The sequence below is a fragment of the Cygnus atratus genome, chromosome 14 (assembly GCF_013377495.2).
Source record: "Cygnus atratus isolate AKBS03 ecotype Queensland, Australia chromosome 14, CAtr_DNAZoo_HiC_assembly, whole genome shotgun sequence".
Taxonomy (NCBI): domain Eukaryota; kingdom Metazoa; phylum Chordata; class Aves; order Anseriformes; family Anatidae; genus Cygnus; species Cygnus atratus.
Window position 1 is genome coordinate 5,989,169 of NC_066375.1, and position 17,101 is coordinate 6,006,269.

Here is a 17,101-nt window from a genome sequence, read left to right on the forward strand (position 1 = left end):
GCTAATTCCTCATCGCAGAAGGCTGGGAGGAGAACCCAGCTTGGAGGAGAGCCTGCCGGTGCCCTGCCCCACTGCTAGCCACTGTCTCTCACTGCCCAGAGTTATTAAATTATGTGGAAATTTCACGGGCAGTGTGGTGTCCCCCACCCAGCACTGTTCAGTCTGGCACCTCCCGTGTCCATCCCCTGATCTGAGCACGGACCCAGCAATGGAGCATGGTGAGCCCTTGCTGGGGACTGCTGGCCCAAACCTCAGGCACTGGGGATGCAGATGGGGCCTGTTCCTCGTGTCCTTCCCTCTGCTCACCTCCTTCCATGGCAACAAGACCCACAGGCTGGCCAGTTACCAGAATGCTGGAGCAGCCCCTGGCATGTGTGCAGCCCCTGACATGTTGAAGCCCCTTTTCCTTACCACATCTCTGGGCTCAGTTGCTGTCTTGCTGTGCTTCTCTCTGCCTGGCTCCCAGCTTGGCGTTTGCTAAGCACTGGGGTCATGCACAACGTATTAACATGCTTAGCTTTCACCCACAACGTGGCTAAGCTGTATTCCCAACCCCATCTGAGCAGGAGCAGGTAGCAGCAGCACAAAAAAAAAAAAAAAAAAAAAAAAAAAGGGAGAAGATGACACTTTCCAAAAAGAAAAACATCTTTATTTTTAAACTCTTTCTTTAAAAATGTGTTTGTAAAAGTTTACAGCATAAAAATAATATCTCATGGCTATAGAAGTGACATAGTACAAGTCCTACAAATACATCTGTAAACCTAGGAAAATGTTAACTCTTTGGTACCTTAGTCCGAACTCTGTTTTTTTCCTTGCCCTCAGGGTGGTTTCTGACAGGCAGTGGAGGCAGCTGCTGTTTTAGTTCAGAGATGCTGCAGAGTAACAGTGTGATGCCAGCCTGCCAGCACTGCAGGAGGGGGAGAGGGCAGAGGGCATGCTCTGGGCAGGCTTTGCAGGTCTTTACTGTTCCAGTGCCATCCGTGAAGGAGGACAGGACAGGAATGATGGGACGCTGCAGACCTCCCAGCACAACCTTCCCTGCCTCCTCCCACCCCTGCAAGTCCCATCTCTGAGAGCCCCTGGGGCTAAACTGGAGCAGGTCCCTGCCTTTGCTAAAGCCATCTGGATCCATCTTTGCACGTTCCAGAGACTTGAGCACTGAGGGAAAGGTGGGAATTACGCTTGGGAGCCCAGCACCCTGTGTGCTGACCCATGAAATCTGGCCTTGGAGCGATAGCTGGCCTGCCGGGGGTGCCTGGATGTCCTGTGCTGTGCACGGCCAAGTGGCCACACTGCTCCTGGGACCGGAGCCAAGCACCGAGCCTGGCCAGAGCCCTTCCTTGCACCTGCAGGTGGGAGCATGGGGCTTGCCTCCATAGCACGTTAGCTGACATGCCATTTTAGAAAAAAGCCCCCAGATGGAGATGTCTGAGAAAGCCCCTTGTGCAGATCTGCCCAGCTCTACACAGGCAGACCTCGGGCTTCCCCACAGCCCAGATCCACTGCCCAGTAGCCTGCTGAGTGGTGCTGCCTGCCCCAGCCTGGAGCCCTGGCAGGGAAGAAGGGGAAGAGCCATTTCTTGCTTCTGGCTGACTTCCCCCGGCCACACATCTGCACTGTGCTTCTGCCTGCACGCCCCACGGGGCTCCACCGCAGTCCCCTTGACAGGTGAACAGAGACAATTTAGTTACAAGTAAAGTCCGCTGTGCTCTAGATTTCTTAACACAACACAAACAAACACTAAACGGGACACTCTCACTTAGAAAAATAGCAACACGTTCAAACTGAGAAGGACAAAAGGTTTAAAACCTGCACACACATCGATCTGAGAAGCATCTTAAACACAGAAAGACACCAGAGTGTCGCTTTAGTTTCTGGGATACACGTAGGTACGTATGAAATAGTGACTGGCAGTAGGATTATGCATATACTGGTGCTGATAATGATGTAACAGCTGCAGAGTAAAATATAATCTACAGATAAAAGATATTGCACTAGAGGTGGGCCCAAGCTGTGGCATGTGTCCCTTTGGGGGGCACTCAGTTTGGGTCCACCTCTAAACATGAAAACACACCCAAACAAAAAATACTGATTATCAAAACTAAAAACCCAGAGGGACTGGTTCCCTTCAGAATCTCACCGGAGAAACCGTGGCTGCAAAACTGCGGGGCCCAGAAGAGACAACCGTTTCTGCTGGCCCTTGCCAGGACTGGAATATCGGACACAGAGAGAGGGGATGGGGGCTGCATCCGTCCCTGTGGGGGCTGAGCTCGCTTGGGGGCTGCTGTAAGCCTCAGCCCTCCTAAGCCCTGTCTTTAAGGGGAGTTTGCCCGGCTTGGGCTGCAGGGGTGTTTAGCATAACATGTTGGCAGGGTGGTGGGAATAGTCGAGTAAGGGTGGGAAAGTACCGCAAAGTGCAGGAGCTGGCCCTTGCAATGCCAGGCCCAAGGGCAAATATTTGGTCACACCTCTCTGGAGTGCAGAACAGTACCATATGCAAAGGGACTGGCGTACCTGTCTTGAGAAGGAAGACGAATCTGACCCCATCGGCAGCCAGAACAAGTTTTGATGTGAAGAATAATTGGGATAAACATACAAATGGGATAAAACGCAATGGGCATCCAAGTGTAGCTAATGCCCAGCTAATAGGACAGGATACCTGAGCTCCCCCACCAGGGAGAAGAAATAGATCTCCTCTTTCAGGACTGTGGAATAGTGTTTGATAGTGGGAAATTAATAATTCAGCTGTACAAGATGGAGTTACTATAGGATTTGTGAAGTGAATGAACGAATAGCCAAATGAAGGGCAACAAGGAGTTAATTGATGGGGAAATCTTTGGGCTGGATGGAGGTAGTAAAAGTAGCTCTCTAGGGTTGCTCTTGATGCCAAAAATATTTAATATTTTTATTAGTCAGTCCAGCCCAAAAAATAACAGTTTCTTAATGAAATGTGCTGATGACCCAATGTCTGGAACAGCAGGGAGTATCTTGGTTAGAAATGCTGGAAGAGTAGAAAGAACTAGGTGCTAAGGTTGGTCAGAGGATGACTCCAAACTACCAGTATGTTGTGGCTGGGAAAAGGCCAGCATTATCCAAAGCAACACAAATCCAGTACAGACCAGAATGTATTAATGCCCTCTGTGAGGTCTAGACTTGACCTTACTGGAGTACTGGATACTTCTGGTCATCCTTGGCAGAGAAGGACAAATTAAAAATGGAGCTGGTGCAGACAGGGGCTATCAGGATGAACCGATGTGCCACCCTATGGGCTCAAGTTGCAGCTACAGGCATCCTACCAAGCACCTTACATGTCAGAAAAACAAAGTGGTCTGACCCCGAGGATCTCACAAGTTACTGCTTCTCCACAGTTAGGATCATTTCTTGCACCACAGAAGATGGCTCCTTCATTACAAGCAGGAGGAACTAGCATGGAAAAACAGTTGTCATTCACAGTGTGTTTCCTACAGATGATGGGGAGTCTGACCACGAGGGCTGAAAATATGCTCCACCAGCTGCCAATAAAAGTGCTATTTCTTGTGCTCACATTTTAACAAGGACATCAGCCCATGAAATATCTGCTCCTCTTTTAGTTGCATAAATGACAGCATTGCAACGATAGACAACTTAAGACAGAAGCTGTTTTGCTGGTAGTTTTTTTCTTTCTTTTTTTTTCTTTTTGGCAGAAGTTTCAGATTAAAAAAAAAACAAAAACAAAAACAAACTCAGTGGCTCTGAGGTGGATGAAATCCAAAAGATGCTGATTGAATTTTTAAACCTGCCTGTGTAGGATTTGTAGGGTGCACGGAGAAATATGCATGCGTAGGGCAGCAAAGGGGTTAATGGGATTGGGGACATGATGCAGACAGAGCTCTGTGCAAGGCAAAATTCTCCTTTTGGAGAAAAAAAAAAAAAAAAAAACTGCTAGTTTCTCTGGTGTTAGAGCTGTAGTTTTTGGGGTCTAGCTTTCATCTCCACAGAGGTGGGGTTCACAACTGATTTCAAAAGCCCGGTGTTCCTCCTGCTTTGAGTCTCCTCATTCAAGTACCAGCTGAGAGCACAAGAGGTCCTGAGCCTGCCTGTGAGAAGCGAGGAAGGAAGAGAGAAGCAGGAGGAAGGTCTCTGCCCTTCAAAACATTTCCCAAGGGAGAGGAATCCTCCCCGATTCCTCTTGCTCTGCTTGGCTCCCCACGACACTTCACCCACAGCCCTGGCAAGCTGCTAATGGCGGTGCCTGGCCCCCCAGAGTGGCAGGGCATGAGACACGCTACAGCCATGGCCAAACGGCTTCCCAGACTCTCTGTCTTCTGTGATGTCCCTGGGCTGGTGTTCTGGCATCCTTATTGCTCCCCGTGGTCTTGCTACGACTCGGGAGGGACTGGTGAGACCTGCCGTCCTGAGAAGGACGGCGTTTGGGTGAACAGTCTATCACAAGGGAGATCTTGTCTCCCAAAGGTAAGGCATAAAAATTTTGCAGCTGACAGGGTTATAAAATTTCCCAGCAGATGAGCTGGGCTTAGTGGCAGTGGAAGATTAATGAATAGCCATATCGCTTCCTTATACTGGCCCTGGCTAGTGGATTAATATATTTGTTCCCTTTAAATCTTCAGCGGAGAATAATCAGCTTAGTGTCCACCCAGACAACACCACCACCGGACCGCCCTCTTTGCTACTACAACAGAGTCATTGTGAGAGTGTGCTGGGTTCCTGGCGTGCCCCTGGGGCTCCTGGCTGGGCACAGAACGGCTCAGAGTGTGCCAGAGAGCCACGGGTACCTGCAGTGCTTGCCATGCTCCGTCCTCCATAGGAGAGGTTAGGAAGGTTAGGAAGACGGTGACTCGGTGTCTCCGAGACGCTGCCTGGTCTGTCCAGGCCTTGGCTGTGCTTGGAGGAGAACCCACCCCGCGTGTTCTTGATCCCCAGCAGCTGGAGTTGGGTATTGCGGCTCCTCTACACCCCAGCAAAGGGCTCCAAGGAAATCGTCTGTCCCGGTGGCTTTTCACAGAACCACGGTGTGGCTGGCGCTGAGACTGTCAGAGAAGTGCTGGTGCAGAGGAGCTGAAACCCATTGCCATCTAAAGAGCAGGGAGGGGGAAGGGGCTGGAGCATCCTCTTAGCAATGCAGAAAGTGGTGGCTCTCGCGGAGATCCGGCCCACGCCTTCCACTTGAAAAGAAGATATTGGTCTGTGAGATGTCTCCCTCCTGCAGCGGTGTGATCGCCGAGGAGGATGTGGCAGTGATCCCGAGGTCGCTGGCGCTGAGCCACCTCTTTGTAAGGAGGGAAGGGGGCGGCAATGGGGGAAATGTCTCTAATCTCCCACCCAGCTCCGGGAGATAGGAGGGAGGGAGGAAGGTTGGGACAGGCGGGGATGTCCCGATGAAAAAGCGCAAAGTGTGGCTCTCTGCGACGTCTGGGTCAGCCGTGGGGGTGCCACCAGCCCAGCTCTGGCTAGAGGAAGCTCTCCTCTACCTCGTGGTGCCCTGTGGTCGGCTCCTGGCAGCCCAGCTGCGGGTCGGATCCCTGCTCCTCGTCCTGCTGGGTGCCCAGGGGGCTGTCACAGGATATCGTAGATGATGTGTTTGCTTCGTTCAGCATAGAGCTGCAGGGAGATGAGGAGAAGAGAAATGAGGCCCTCTGGTTCACCTCCATCCCTGGGGGCTCATGCAGGGTCACAGCACCTCAGATGGGGCTGACACAGCCCTCCTTCTCTCCTGGTGAACCCATCCTAGGTCTATCCTTCAGTGGGGCACCCCCATTTGCTCTTAAGCCCTCCTTTTTCAGTTTGGGGCAATCCTGGGAAGGGACAGCATTCAGAAGTGACTTTTTTACCTGGCGCAGCTGATGGAGGCCTCCTGAGGGAGGTCGCAGACCGCCTCGGGCTTGGGGTCAGGAAGAGGGATGATATAGTCGTTCTCGCCCCCGTTCTGGTGCACGGCCGTGTAGAGGATGCTGCTGGTGGGGGAGCTGGGAGTGAGCCTGGTGTTGTTCAGCCCGGGGATCGTAGGTCTTGTGCGGACAACAGCGGGGTGGTCGCTCTTCATGAACTCTTCATCCACCTGCTGGTACCTCTGCTCTCGCAGGGCAGGTTAACAAAAAGGTGGGAAGGTTTTGTGAGTGGAGAAGGGGCACTGGCATTGTGTTTGCCTTCCCTGGCTGCTAGGCTTCTTCTAAAGGGGCTGACATCTAGCGAGGTTCAGCTACCCTGACTCCAGCACAGACATTTCATGAATGTTTCTTAAATGAGAGATCAGTAGCCCAACTCTGCAGCTCCAAAATATCAGTCAGAGGCAGCTTTCTGGTCTCCTGCCAGCCCTGATTTCCGCAGTTGCTGAGATACCAGCTGCCGGTCTGGCGATGGCAGTTGTCTCAGCAACGTCCCTGGGATGCCCAAAGCACCTCCATTTGCTGCTCAAACTAACGCGGCCCAAATCACAGCAAAATCCTCTGGCACAGCCCCTACTAATCACTAATTATGGTCTCCAAACCCTAAGCAAGTGACCTAACCAAGGCAGCATCCTCCACAGAGCACTGACCTGCTCTGTCCCCCCAGCGCAGGGCCCTTGAACGTACCTTCCTGTAGCAATCCACCAAGAGGTTCCCCATGAGCACCACCAGCTGTGAGAAGGATGGTCTGATCTCAAACTTCTCCTCCCAGCACTTCTGCATGATATCGTAGCTAACAGAGGGGAGAACAGGCACACTGGTGGCTTAGCAGGAAACCAGAGGCAGAGATGCTCCTGTCCTTTGTGCAGGGCAGGCCCAGGGCAAATGCATAGAGGCATCACTTACATTTCATCGGAGGCATGGGTGGGCTTGGACATCCGATAGCCACGTTTGATGGCGTTGTAGAACTGTTCATTCATGGGCAGTTCGGGGTATGGAGTCCCTCCTGGGTGTAAAGGGAGAGTGGGGAATCAGACTGGTGCAAAGCCTGCCGCCCACCATACCATCATGCATTTCACATCAAGGTTTCCTTTTTTATTTTCTTTACCTTTCCTGTTTCATTTCACTTCCAAACAGCAATGTCAGCATGGGAAAAAAGGAGATACTGAATAAAGTGATTCTGGTAGGGTTTAGAGTGCTTGGGGATTAGAAGATTAGGATGGATTTCTACCCTCTCGGTTTGGGAAGGGATCCTGCTAACGTGTTACCATTCCTATGGACACCATCAGGGTCTCCAGGACACTTACCTAGAGTGAATATCTCCCAGAGGAGAATCCCAAAGGACCACACATCACTCAGGGTGGTGTAGAGGTTGTTGAAGATGCTCTCTGGGGCCATCCACTTAAGGGGCAAGAAGGTCTGAGGAAAAATGGATTAAGAAGAGAGTCAGCTGCATCTACAGCACTTGTTTCAACAGGGGAGAGTCTGACACTCAGTTTACAAGCAGAGGAGACCCCTGGGAGCTGCCCGTCAGCCCAAGACATCTGCTGTCAGCCACTTCTTGGAGGGACCAGTTCTCTCTTTCTTAGCACAGGATGAACCCAGCAGGCAGGAGGGAAAAATAAGTGTGCTACATCCATTACCATCACGGCCAACAGCCTGTCTGACATAATGAGCTGTCGTGGTGTGCATCTCTGCTCCCTAGTCCTTGGGATAAGTTCACTGATTTGCACAACATGACCACAGTGCTCCCAAAGGGAGTCCAGGCCTATCCAGACTTTGGAAACCTGAGACCAGGCTGGAGAGGGCTGTGGGATGACTAGGAAAGAGCTGAAGCTCCAGCTTTTCCTGTTCTTAATCTCAGTGATGCACTAGAAGGAGCCTCACTTGATCAGCTTGTGTGCTGATCAAGCACAGCAAGCACTGGCTCTGCTGTTCCAGGGATTTGCTTGCACAATTAATACCAAAATAATCTCCAGGAAGGATTGCAAAGGGGCCCAGTTTCATTTCCCATTTTGGAAGGAAAAGCAGCTATGCCAAGGCTGGACTGCAAAACCCAAGCCCCCCTTCAGGAAGGCCTCCTGGCCAAAACGCTCAGCACTTGGCTGCCATCCCGTGCAAATGGGACAAAGCAGGCGAGAAGCTGAGTGGTTCATTGAGTAGATAAAGAATGGGGTTTGAGGGGCCTGGCACCACTCTCAGCTCCCCTAGTCTCGGTTTCCCTGTCTGCCAAACAGGGCCAATTATATGGCCTACTTTGCTTGGGGTTGCGTGCTCCTGGGTGCCCAGCTCTGGAGAGGACATGCTGTTGTTGAAAGCACAGGGGAGGTTCTGGGGAAGCTCAAAATCAGCCTCATCCTCTTCTGCCTCGAAAGATTGGAGATATCTTTCTGGAAAGTAGCTGCTCGCAGGAAAACACTTCCTCTTACCCTGTGGTCTAGTGGTTAGAGCAGAAGTCCGTGAACCTCTTCCAGAGTGGCCAGTGACTCACTGCACCACCGTCAAGCTGCCTAACCTTGCACTTCTCCTGCCTGCAGCTCAGGACCGGGCTCAGCACCGGGCAGGGAAGGGATACAGCCCCACTGCCAGTGGTGAGCTGTACAGGGCACAGTCCCTAGTTTTGCTGCTGCTGCCCAGGTTCTTCTGTAAGAGCCTGGTGATATGGGCATGCAGTTCTGCTATTCCACAGTGTGCAGAGCACATTGGCTGCAGGACGGGTGGCTGTTGATGGTTAACACCATCAGCTGGGAGTGCTGCCCTGGCACTGTTCCTGGGCACAACAATAGACAGGGGCTCACAGAGGGGGTGTGTACGTGGTACCAGCCCCAGAGCGCCGGATTTCACGGCTCTCAGTACTCACACTGCCTTTGGAGATGTAGTTGGAATCCCTCATGATGTCCCTCGCCAGGCCAAAGTCGCAGATCTTCACCAGCTTCCCCTCACAGATGAGGACGTTCCTGGCAGCCAGGTCGCGATGCACACACTGCAGGGGGAGGCACTGTCATTGCAAGGGGCACCCAGACAGCCCAGGGGAGCAGCCCAGCTCCAGCACTAGCCCATTTCTGTGGCTGCAGGGGCAGGAGTTACCTCACATCACTGAAGGTATCTCCTCTGCCTCTAGGAACAACAATGGTGCAAAGCCACTAACTTTGGCCACTAGATGTTACACCACTGCAAAGAGTGACTGTGGGAAGCTGGGAGCTCCTATTCTGTGCTCCATGGGTGAGCACTGACCAAGCACTTTTGGGGATCATACTGCCTGGCTGTAGGCAAAGAGCCAGGAATTTCCCTCAACACGTCATTCATGTCATCCCCACCCTGTCTCTTATTCCTACCCTCTGTGTTGTTTCACATGGAGAGCCTATATTACTGCCTGCCCTGGGCTAAGCCAGATCTTAGGAAGCCCCCAGAGCCTGGTCCTCTTTGGTGGCTTAATTTCCACTGGACAAGCACTTCTGATGAGGCCTGGGGGGCTTAGAGCATGTGGTGCAATAGGGGTGTCCATGGGGAGCTGCAGCTCTGCTATGGAGTGGCTTGTGCCTTAGGACGGGGAGGCCACTGTTGTTTGGGTCTGGCCATCCCAGCAGAGGGGGATGATATAACATCTCTGCTGAGCTGCGTGGGGCTTGGAGGAGATCGCAGTCAGGGAATTGGAGGCCTGAAGCTCAATCTATGTCAGGGTTAGCTGTCACAGATCCCCAGGGCTGTACTTCCAAAGAGAAGTGGTCAGAGGCTCTTCAACTGCATGGCTACTTCTCCCTTGAGGAGGTCAGCATGGATAGGGGGACAGTAAGCTGGAGCTGACCACAGGCACAGCAGAGCATTCCTCGCCTCCACCGCCACAGGCACTGGCCTGCATACGTACGTTTTTGGAAGCCAGGAACTCCATCCCGTTGGCCACCTGGAAGCTGAAGCCCACCAAGTCCATGTAGCTGAGGAGAGGAGACTCGTTTATCAGTGTCACCCGGTCTGTTCTTTCGGGAGCTGGAGGACAAGCAGAGACGTATGTTGGTGTTAATTGGCACACTCATGGACTGACGCTGGTAAGGACCCAGCCCTAAGGGGGCTGTTCTGCCTCTGCTGACAAAGGGACAGAGCCAGGGGCTCCTGCCATGAGGCATCTGCCACCACTGCAGGACTTGTCCCAGAGGTGACTTTGCAATATGGCCCACCCAGCTCTGCAAGCACAGGCATCCAGCAGCCCAAGCTCCTCTTGCTCTCACAACTGAGCTGTTACCTGAAGGGGAATAGCTGTCCAGCTCGTACGGGGTGCCGTAGTTAGAGGACTCGATGTCAGCATACTTGACTTCTCCCTTCATGTCGGACATGGGCACGTAATCCAGGGAGTCATCCTTGCTCATGTCCATGTAGCCCCCATCGCTCTCGACAGACAAGGAGAGGTGACTGGAGGGGGAGAAAAGAGGCTGTTCAGACTCAGGGGGGAGGAAGAGATGCAGGGGATGGGGGAAATGATCTGAAGAACTGCGATCCCTGAACCCTCATCCCCAGCTCTGAAATGTCCCACAGCAGGGAAGGGAGCTCTGTGTCATGCATGCAGAGATGCTCAAATGGCACTGAGGACCTCCTCCCAAGAGGAAGCCCCTTGGGTTTCGGGACGCAGCGCTTTGTGCTTATGGAGATCTCGTCTGCCTTCAAGCAGAAAGCACAGGGGGCAGCTGTGCTGGTGTCCTAACACTGCTCTACTCCACAATTGTTTTGGCCTGCTGGAAGGAAATGCTGCTTTCTAACTTCCCATGGGAACCTTTCTCTGCACTGATGTGCCCGCACCTCTTACAGCTGGTGACCGGACGAAGGACTGTTTCCCTTTCCTCTTAGCACCTCTTGTGCAACTGCACTCCTTCTAGCACTTCTCCCTTAGGCACAATAGCAGTACAACCTGCCCTAAAAATGCACAGCTGGGATCTCCAAGGGCTAAGACATGGCTGGGAAACCCTTCTCTGTACTCACTGCAAAGCTATGGTTATGCTAGTAAAGTCAACGGTGCCAGGGAATATTCCCATCTGGCATGGAGCAGCCGGCATGTGCACTAGCAAACAGCCTCCAGGACACACAGATTGCCTCTGCTAAATCCCTGCCTGCCAGGAGCCGTTTGGAGGTGGCTGGTTTGGGCTCAGTGTAACAGGGTGGGCAACTGTGCTCCTGTGCTGGGCCAGCCTTTATTTACTGGTCTGGAGGAAATGCAGGTATCCTTCCTGCCAGCACCAGCCCCACTCGTCCCCGGGGGCTAAGATGGGGCAGGCAGCGGGGAGGAGGAGAGCACAGCTTTCCAGGCACCTGTGCACATGGTCCTCCTTGGCGGTGTTCCCGTATGCCTCGGTCTCCCGGTGGGCCTTGTCGCCGTAGGCCTGCAGGAAGGTGTGCTTGTTGCGGTGCAGGTAGTCCACCAGGTCCCCATAGCGGCAGTACTCGGTGATGATGTAGATGGGCCCTGGGGGGAGACAGCACCCTGACAAATTTTGTCCCTCGGGGACATTACAAGGTTGCGGGATGTCTGGTCAGGGCCATGGGGTAAAGCTATTTCTCTGGTACCGAGTGTTTTTGAAATGTGGAATTTAGTCTGGGAAGGTAGGTGGTGGTTAACAGAAACATGCCTTCTGTTCCAAGCAGGTTGGAAAGAGAGGCTTCAGAGCCCCACAGGGCTTTCCTAGGGGAAGGACGAGCCATTTTGAACCAGAAATCAGGAATCACTCTCTCTGCGGACAATTCTCCCCCGTGCTCACTTACCTCCTTTGGTGCAGGCCCCCAGCAGGTTGACGATGTTGAGGTGAGGCCCCAGGTGGCTCATGATCTTCAGCTCGGACATGAGGGCCTGCTTCTCGCTGCTGCGGGCCGTGGCTGTTGGGCAGAGCCGGGGTGAGCGGCAGGGCCGGGTGGGAGCTGGCGGGCACCGTTCGGCCCCACAGCGTTGGGATGGGGGGACAGGGGTGGCGGGGGGAACTCACACTTGAGCATTTTCACCGCCACCTTCATGGTGGACTGCGAGTGGCTCAGGCCATGGGCTGTCGCCTCCACCACGCGTCCGAAGGCCCCGGAGCCAAGGGTGCGTCCTGCAGAGGGACAGCGAGGAGACAAGGTTGGTGGTGATCCCTGGGGAAAGGTGAGGACAGGAGAGGGCCGTGGAAAAGGCAGGTCCCTGGTCTGAAATGGCACCAGCCATGGTGGGCATGGCAGTGGTGGAGGGTAATGGCGTTTGGTGGTGAGGCCGGAAAAGGAAGGAGCTGCCAACTGCAGGGAAGGACAGCCAGGAGTCTCCCAAAGCCTCCTGCCAAAGGGAGCAGCTGGCTTCCCGTGGTGGCCCCAGATGGCCCCTCTGCCCCAGGACCATGTCATATCTCCAGGGATCCAGCAACCCAGCCTGTGTTGCTCTTCTGGAGACCCCAAACCCAGACCCATTGACCCCAGACTGCCGGGAGCCCAGCGGGACCTGCAGAGCCTTTACCTAACACCAGCTTGTCCCTGGGCACCTCCCAGCTGGAGTCATAGGGGAGTTGCATGGGATCCACGTAGATGTACTCGTGCCCATCGGAGCTGACTGACTCGATCACCTTCCAGCGGATTTCGTAACGAGGTTTCTGGAGAGGGGAGCAGAGAGGCAAGGGAGATCTGAGAGGCTGGGGGGTCACGGAGGGAATAGGGGGTGTGGATGGGCTTTGTCAGGGAGCCTTTGCTCCCTGCAGCCGTTGCTGTCTGCCCTGTCCAGCCTACAGACAGCATGAGTTGTGGAGGCCAAGGGAGGCCCATGATCTCTGGCATGGGTGGGACATCATGAGGCCCATGCCAGCAGGAGCTCGCGGTTTTGCTCTTCCCGCCCACCCTGGCATGGGGGTACCACCAGAGTAGCCTGCAAACACTCCCTTTTTACCTTCTGCCACAGGACGATCAGGATGATCAGGGAGATGACGGTGAGGACCAGCAAGGCTAGGATGACGGAGATGATGACCACTTTGAATGGCAGGGCTACAACGATAACCACAGGGACAGCAGTCAGACTCCTCCACCCCTGCATGGTCTGGGCACACTGGGGAAAGGGAGCAGCAGCACAGGGGGCTCCCTGCATCCTTCCCCTTCCCTCCTTTAGCCACCGTCCCCCTCCTGCTACACGTCTCCCCCACAGACATTGACCCTGAGGGGTGATGAGAGCTGATGGTACATCACGGACCTTAAATCAGATCCATATGCCCAGCCTGAGCTCTCCTCTGGGTGGGCTGGAGTCTGACTGGGGACGGTACTGTCCTCTCCTCCTGGACAGACCTTCCAGCACCCCGGGGAAAATGGGGCGATGGGATGCTACAGCCTGGTGAAGGGCTTGCTGCCTTGGGAGAGGTTTGATCACAGGAGGGTGTAAGGAGCCCAGGGGTTTGTTTGCCCCGGGGGAGAGCTGGCAGCTCCAGATCTGGCCTCAGACCATTCTCGTATCTGGGACAGCGCGAGGATGTTTGGGTCCGTGGCACCATCTAGTGACCCTCGGGCTAATAACAAGACACTGGAGACCTGCTCAGGTGTTCTTGCCTCCCTGGAGGGATAGCTCTGCTCAGTGGTGGGAGGAGAATGACCATGGCCAGTGGACATGGAGGCCACAGACTCCTCCTGGGGCAGCCTTTCCTGCTCAGCTCAAAGGAGGCTTCATTTTGGGCAGAAACTTCAGGCTTTGGGGCAGGCTTCCTGCCTCTGAGGGCTGTCAGAGGATGGTGCTGACTCCCAGCACCTCCAGGATAGGAGAACCCATCTCCCCACCTCCAGCTCGACCACCTCCCACCGTGCTCACCGTGCGGGACCAGGGTGATGTCCTGGGAGTTGGTGCCCAGGAAGTTTTGCACTGTGCATCTCAGGAGCAGGGGCTCGTCCACCCTGTGCAGCTGCAGGGTGCTGTTCACACGGTACACCTGCAGCTCCGCGTGGTACGTGGCATTGGTCTGCAGGCTGATCTCTGCCGAGTTGTTCCCCAGCAGCCGGGTGGGCTGCCCCTTGGTGCTGCACCTGGGCCGAGGGTGGATAAAGGCACCTAAGAGGCAGTCGGACCCATGCACCACCATGGGATGCAACAAAATAATCGATTATTTTAATAGATGCGAGATCATTGCAGTTCCCATGGGCTCCATCTGCCCACTTACCATTTGATGTCACTGCAGGTGGACCAGCTGATCTCTGGCTGGGGCATCCCTTCAGCAGAGCACGTTACGGTCTGCTCCCCACTGGTGGCACTGCTGTTCTCCTTGAGATCCACCACTTTGGCTGGCACTGGAACCAAGAGACACTGGTGGGAATTAATCCTCCATTCTGAATGCAGATTAGAAAGGGAACTTGATTCCCCCTGGATTCCTAGCGTGGCCCAGGGCAGATGGGACAGTGAGGTAGGACTCATCACAGAAATTGTGTTTCACTTTTGAAACCTAACAGCAATAAGAGAAAGGTTTGAGGTGGTCACGGAGGAGACATGCCCCCATCTAGCTTGCTTGGAGAGCAGGGGGGACCACAGAGGGGAGTTCTGGACACTCCTTCATCTGTCACACCTGCATCTACTGCCCTGGGACAATGCTTGAAGGCCAAGCTGCTGGTGTCTGCACTGCCTCCCTGTCCCCCTTGCTCTGAGACCCAGTGAGAGATATTTCAAGTGAGCATGCTTCTTACTTTAATGCTTTCTTTTGACCCAAACCACGCTGAAGCTGTAGTGACAGGTGTAAAGGCTTCAGCCTGAGAATCCTGCAGGAAAGGATGGAGCCATCCCCTGGGCCTGCCCCCACACTCCTTGGCCCCATGCCTGTGCGCACATCCTCACCATTTATCTGCAGATGGAAGGACAGCTCCTGCACATCGTCCTCGTTGGCAGCCCGGATGGTGTAAAATCCTCCTTCTTCCTGCTTCACCCGCACCAGGACCAGGGACGTCTGGTACCTGGAGAAGACACAGTAATGAGTGTAGGAAGGCACCCGGGGGCTGACAACGCTTGGAGGGGACCAGCTCCCACCTGACTGCACAAAATCCACTCACAGAAAGGCCAATGTTCACCCACCACCCCATGTCCATCTAGCTTGTTTTGTAAATTATCCCCTCCCTGCCCCCTGGTGAGGAGTGTTGGGCCCTCACCTGGTTTCTGACAGGTTCCTGTTGGTGATGGTGAACTCGCTGCTGCTCTCCATGGTCAACACCTTGTTGTTCTTCAGCCACACGATGCTGGGCTGTGGGTAGGCCTCCACGTCCACCTGGATGGTGTGGCTCTTGTGGACCTCAGCGTACACTGTGCTGGCCAGCTGGGTGTGGAACTTCACAAAGCCACGCTCTGAGAAGGGGCAAGAAGAACACAGGCTTCAGGGAGAGATGCAGCCCCCTCTCCACCCCTATGGACAAGCATGGATTTGGGACAAAACACCCTGAGCATCCAGAAATGATGGAGCAGCTCCAGGTCCATCCCTCAAGGTCTCAATCCTGTGCTGAAGGAGAGTGTAGATGGGAGCTCATGGGCAGGTAACATGGAAAGAAAAGGCTGTTGTCCTGTAGAGATGGAGCAGGTTCCCTCAACTCACAGGAAAGGAGCACAGGTGCAGATGGGAGGTGACAACTGGACCTAACAGCTCATAGGCACAGTGCAGAAGAGCTCTCACCCACATCCTCAGGTGTATTAAAGGATCCCAAAAGCTGTGGTGGGGGAGCTGGGATGTTTTGAAGCCAGGACGTGGGATGCCACGGGGTGAGGGCTGGCTTTTTGCCGTGGTTAGCAAGGACAGAGAGCAGAGGAGAGCAGAGGGTGCCGTCCCGGGACAGCCTGGCAGGACACCCCCGCAGTGTGCTGGCTCTGAGCGCACGGGCAGCGACGCACCGATCACTTGGACTGTGATGTCTTTCCGATCTGTTTTCTCGTGGTAGCCCTCAGAGACATTGCAGACGTAGGTCCCGCTGTCCTCCAGCTCTGCGTTCTGGATGATGAGGATGGAGCGGATATCGTGGGAGGATCCCGGCAGGAAGTCGGTCACTGGCTCCACAGCCTTCCCTGCCTGCAAACGGGGACAGGAGATACCGTCTGGGAAGTCAAGAGCGTGTTGTGCCATCAGAGCTACAGATCTGGGCTCACAAGGAGGCAGGAGAAGGGGGAGAGGACCCTGGTCTGGCTGCAGTGGGGACAGGGAACATACACCCCTCAGAAGCCACTGAGACAGGCAGCCTTCATCAAGGATCTCCCCATCGAGCCTCCCTGAAGGGCAGCAGCATCGCACAGCTTCTGCCACGGGATGAAGCTTCCCAAGCTTTTCTGGGGTACTGAAGGGTGATGGCTGTGAGAAGCCTGGGCAAAAGCCAGGGGTGTCGCACGTACCTGCTTGCGGGGATAATCCCAGTTGAAGTTGACCAGCTCATTGCCGCTCACGGTGCACATCAGGGTAACGTTTTCTCCCTGACGCACCACGGTCTGCACTGCGCTGATGGAGACGTTCACAGATGAGACTGTGGGGAGGACCAAAGAAAGGAATAAACATTAATAAATAGGTGAGTGGGCACCCGGTCCATTGATTCACTGGAAAGTCTCTTCCCTGAGGGATGACACTTGCTCTGTAATGGAGACGGGAGAAATTACATTCTGTAATTCAGCCTCCAAATTCATCAGGAATAAGGAGAGACGGGGGCAGCTTTTCTGTCCCACCCCTGTTAATTTGAAGGAAAAGTCACAGCAGGGACACAGGTATGCCAAGATTAAGGGCAGCTCACCCTGGATCCTGTAGACATAGAAGGTGTCTGAATCCACCTCCTGGTCGTCCACGATTGTCTGGCAGTAGTAGGTCTTGTCCTCAAAGAAGCCCTTGAAACCCTGCTGCGGGTCGTAAGCAGCTGGAATGGGGTTCTCCACTTTCTTCTCATAGAGGGTGACCTGCAGGTGCGGGTCGGTCACACGGCATGGGATGACGGCCTCTTTGTAGCCCGTGATGAAGATGAAGAGCTCTTCAGAGGTGGTTGGGGGGAGAAAGGCTAGGGAGGGATCTGTGGGAGGGAGAGCACACCGGTTACAGCAAGCTGCCTGAGTCCTTCCTGCTGGCCCCAGCGTGGGACACGGGGGCCTCCCCCATGGCATGGCACATCAGAGCCGTGCCAAAGCCAGGTGGCCTGCCACGGGGGCTCTCCTGCAATGGGGGAAAGGATGTGGGGAGGTCGGGTGCTTGGAGACAAAGCCATAATTCAAACCCCTCTTCCTCCTGGTCGCTAAACCCCAGGGA

General features: G+C 54.3%; 1 protein-coding gene across 2 annotated transcripts in view; it reads right to left on the reverse strand.

Moving 5' to 3' along the window:
* Positions 1–627: 627 nt before the first annotated feature.
* The window catches only part of PDGFRB (platelet derived growth factor receptor beta), a 29,100-nt gene continuing 12,626 nt past the window's right edge, over positions 628–17,101 (reverse strand). For both annotated transcript variants that reach the window (XM_035570916.1, XM_035570917.2), the window contains 20 exons: positions 16,599–16,868; positions 16,210–16,337; positions 15,718–15,892; positions 14,988–15,180; positions 14,680–14,795; positions 14,015–14,141; positions 13,669–13,880; positions 12,766–12,860; positions 12,343–12,475; positions 11,846–11,950; positions 11,628–11,738; positions 11,178–11,331; positions 10,120–10,286; positions 9,748–9,866; positions 8,743–8,865; positions 7,190–7,301; positions 6,789–6,888; positions 6,570–6,675; positions 5,829–6,067; positions 628–5,598 (listed from right to left, as the gene is read on the reverse strand). In XM_035570916.1, the coding sequence (XP_035426809.1) occupies positions 5,448–5,598; positions 5,829–6,067; positions 6,570–6,675; positions 6,789–6,888; positions 7,190–7,301; positions 8,743–8,865; positions 9,748–9,866; positions 10,120–10,286; positions 11,178–11,331; positions 11,628–11,738; positions 11,846–11,950; positions 12,343–12,475; positions 12,766–12,860; positions 13,669–13,880; positions 14,015–14,141; positions 14,680–14,795; positions 14,988–15,180; positions 15,718–15,892; positions 16,210–16,337; positions 16,599–16,868 (2,936 nt within the window). In that variant the 3' untranslated portion in view covers positions 628–5,447. The remainder of the gene's footprint in view (positions 5,599–5,828; positions 6,068–6,569; positions 6,676–6,788; positions 6,889–7,189; positions 7,302–8,742; positions 8,866–9,747; positions 9,867–10,119; positions 10,287–11,177; positions 11,332–11,627; positions 11,739–11,845; positions 11,951–12,342; positions 12,476–12,765; positions 12,861–13,668; positions 13,881–14,014; positions 14,142–14,679; positions 14,796–14,987; positions 15,181–15,717; positions 15,893–16,209; positions 16,338–16,598; positions 16,869–17,101) is intronic.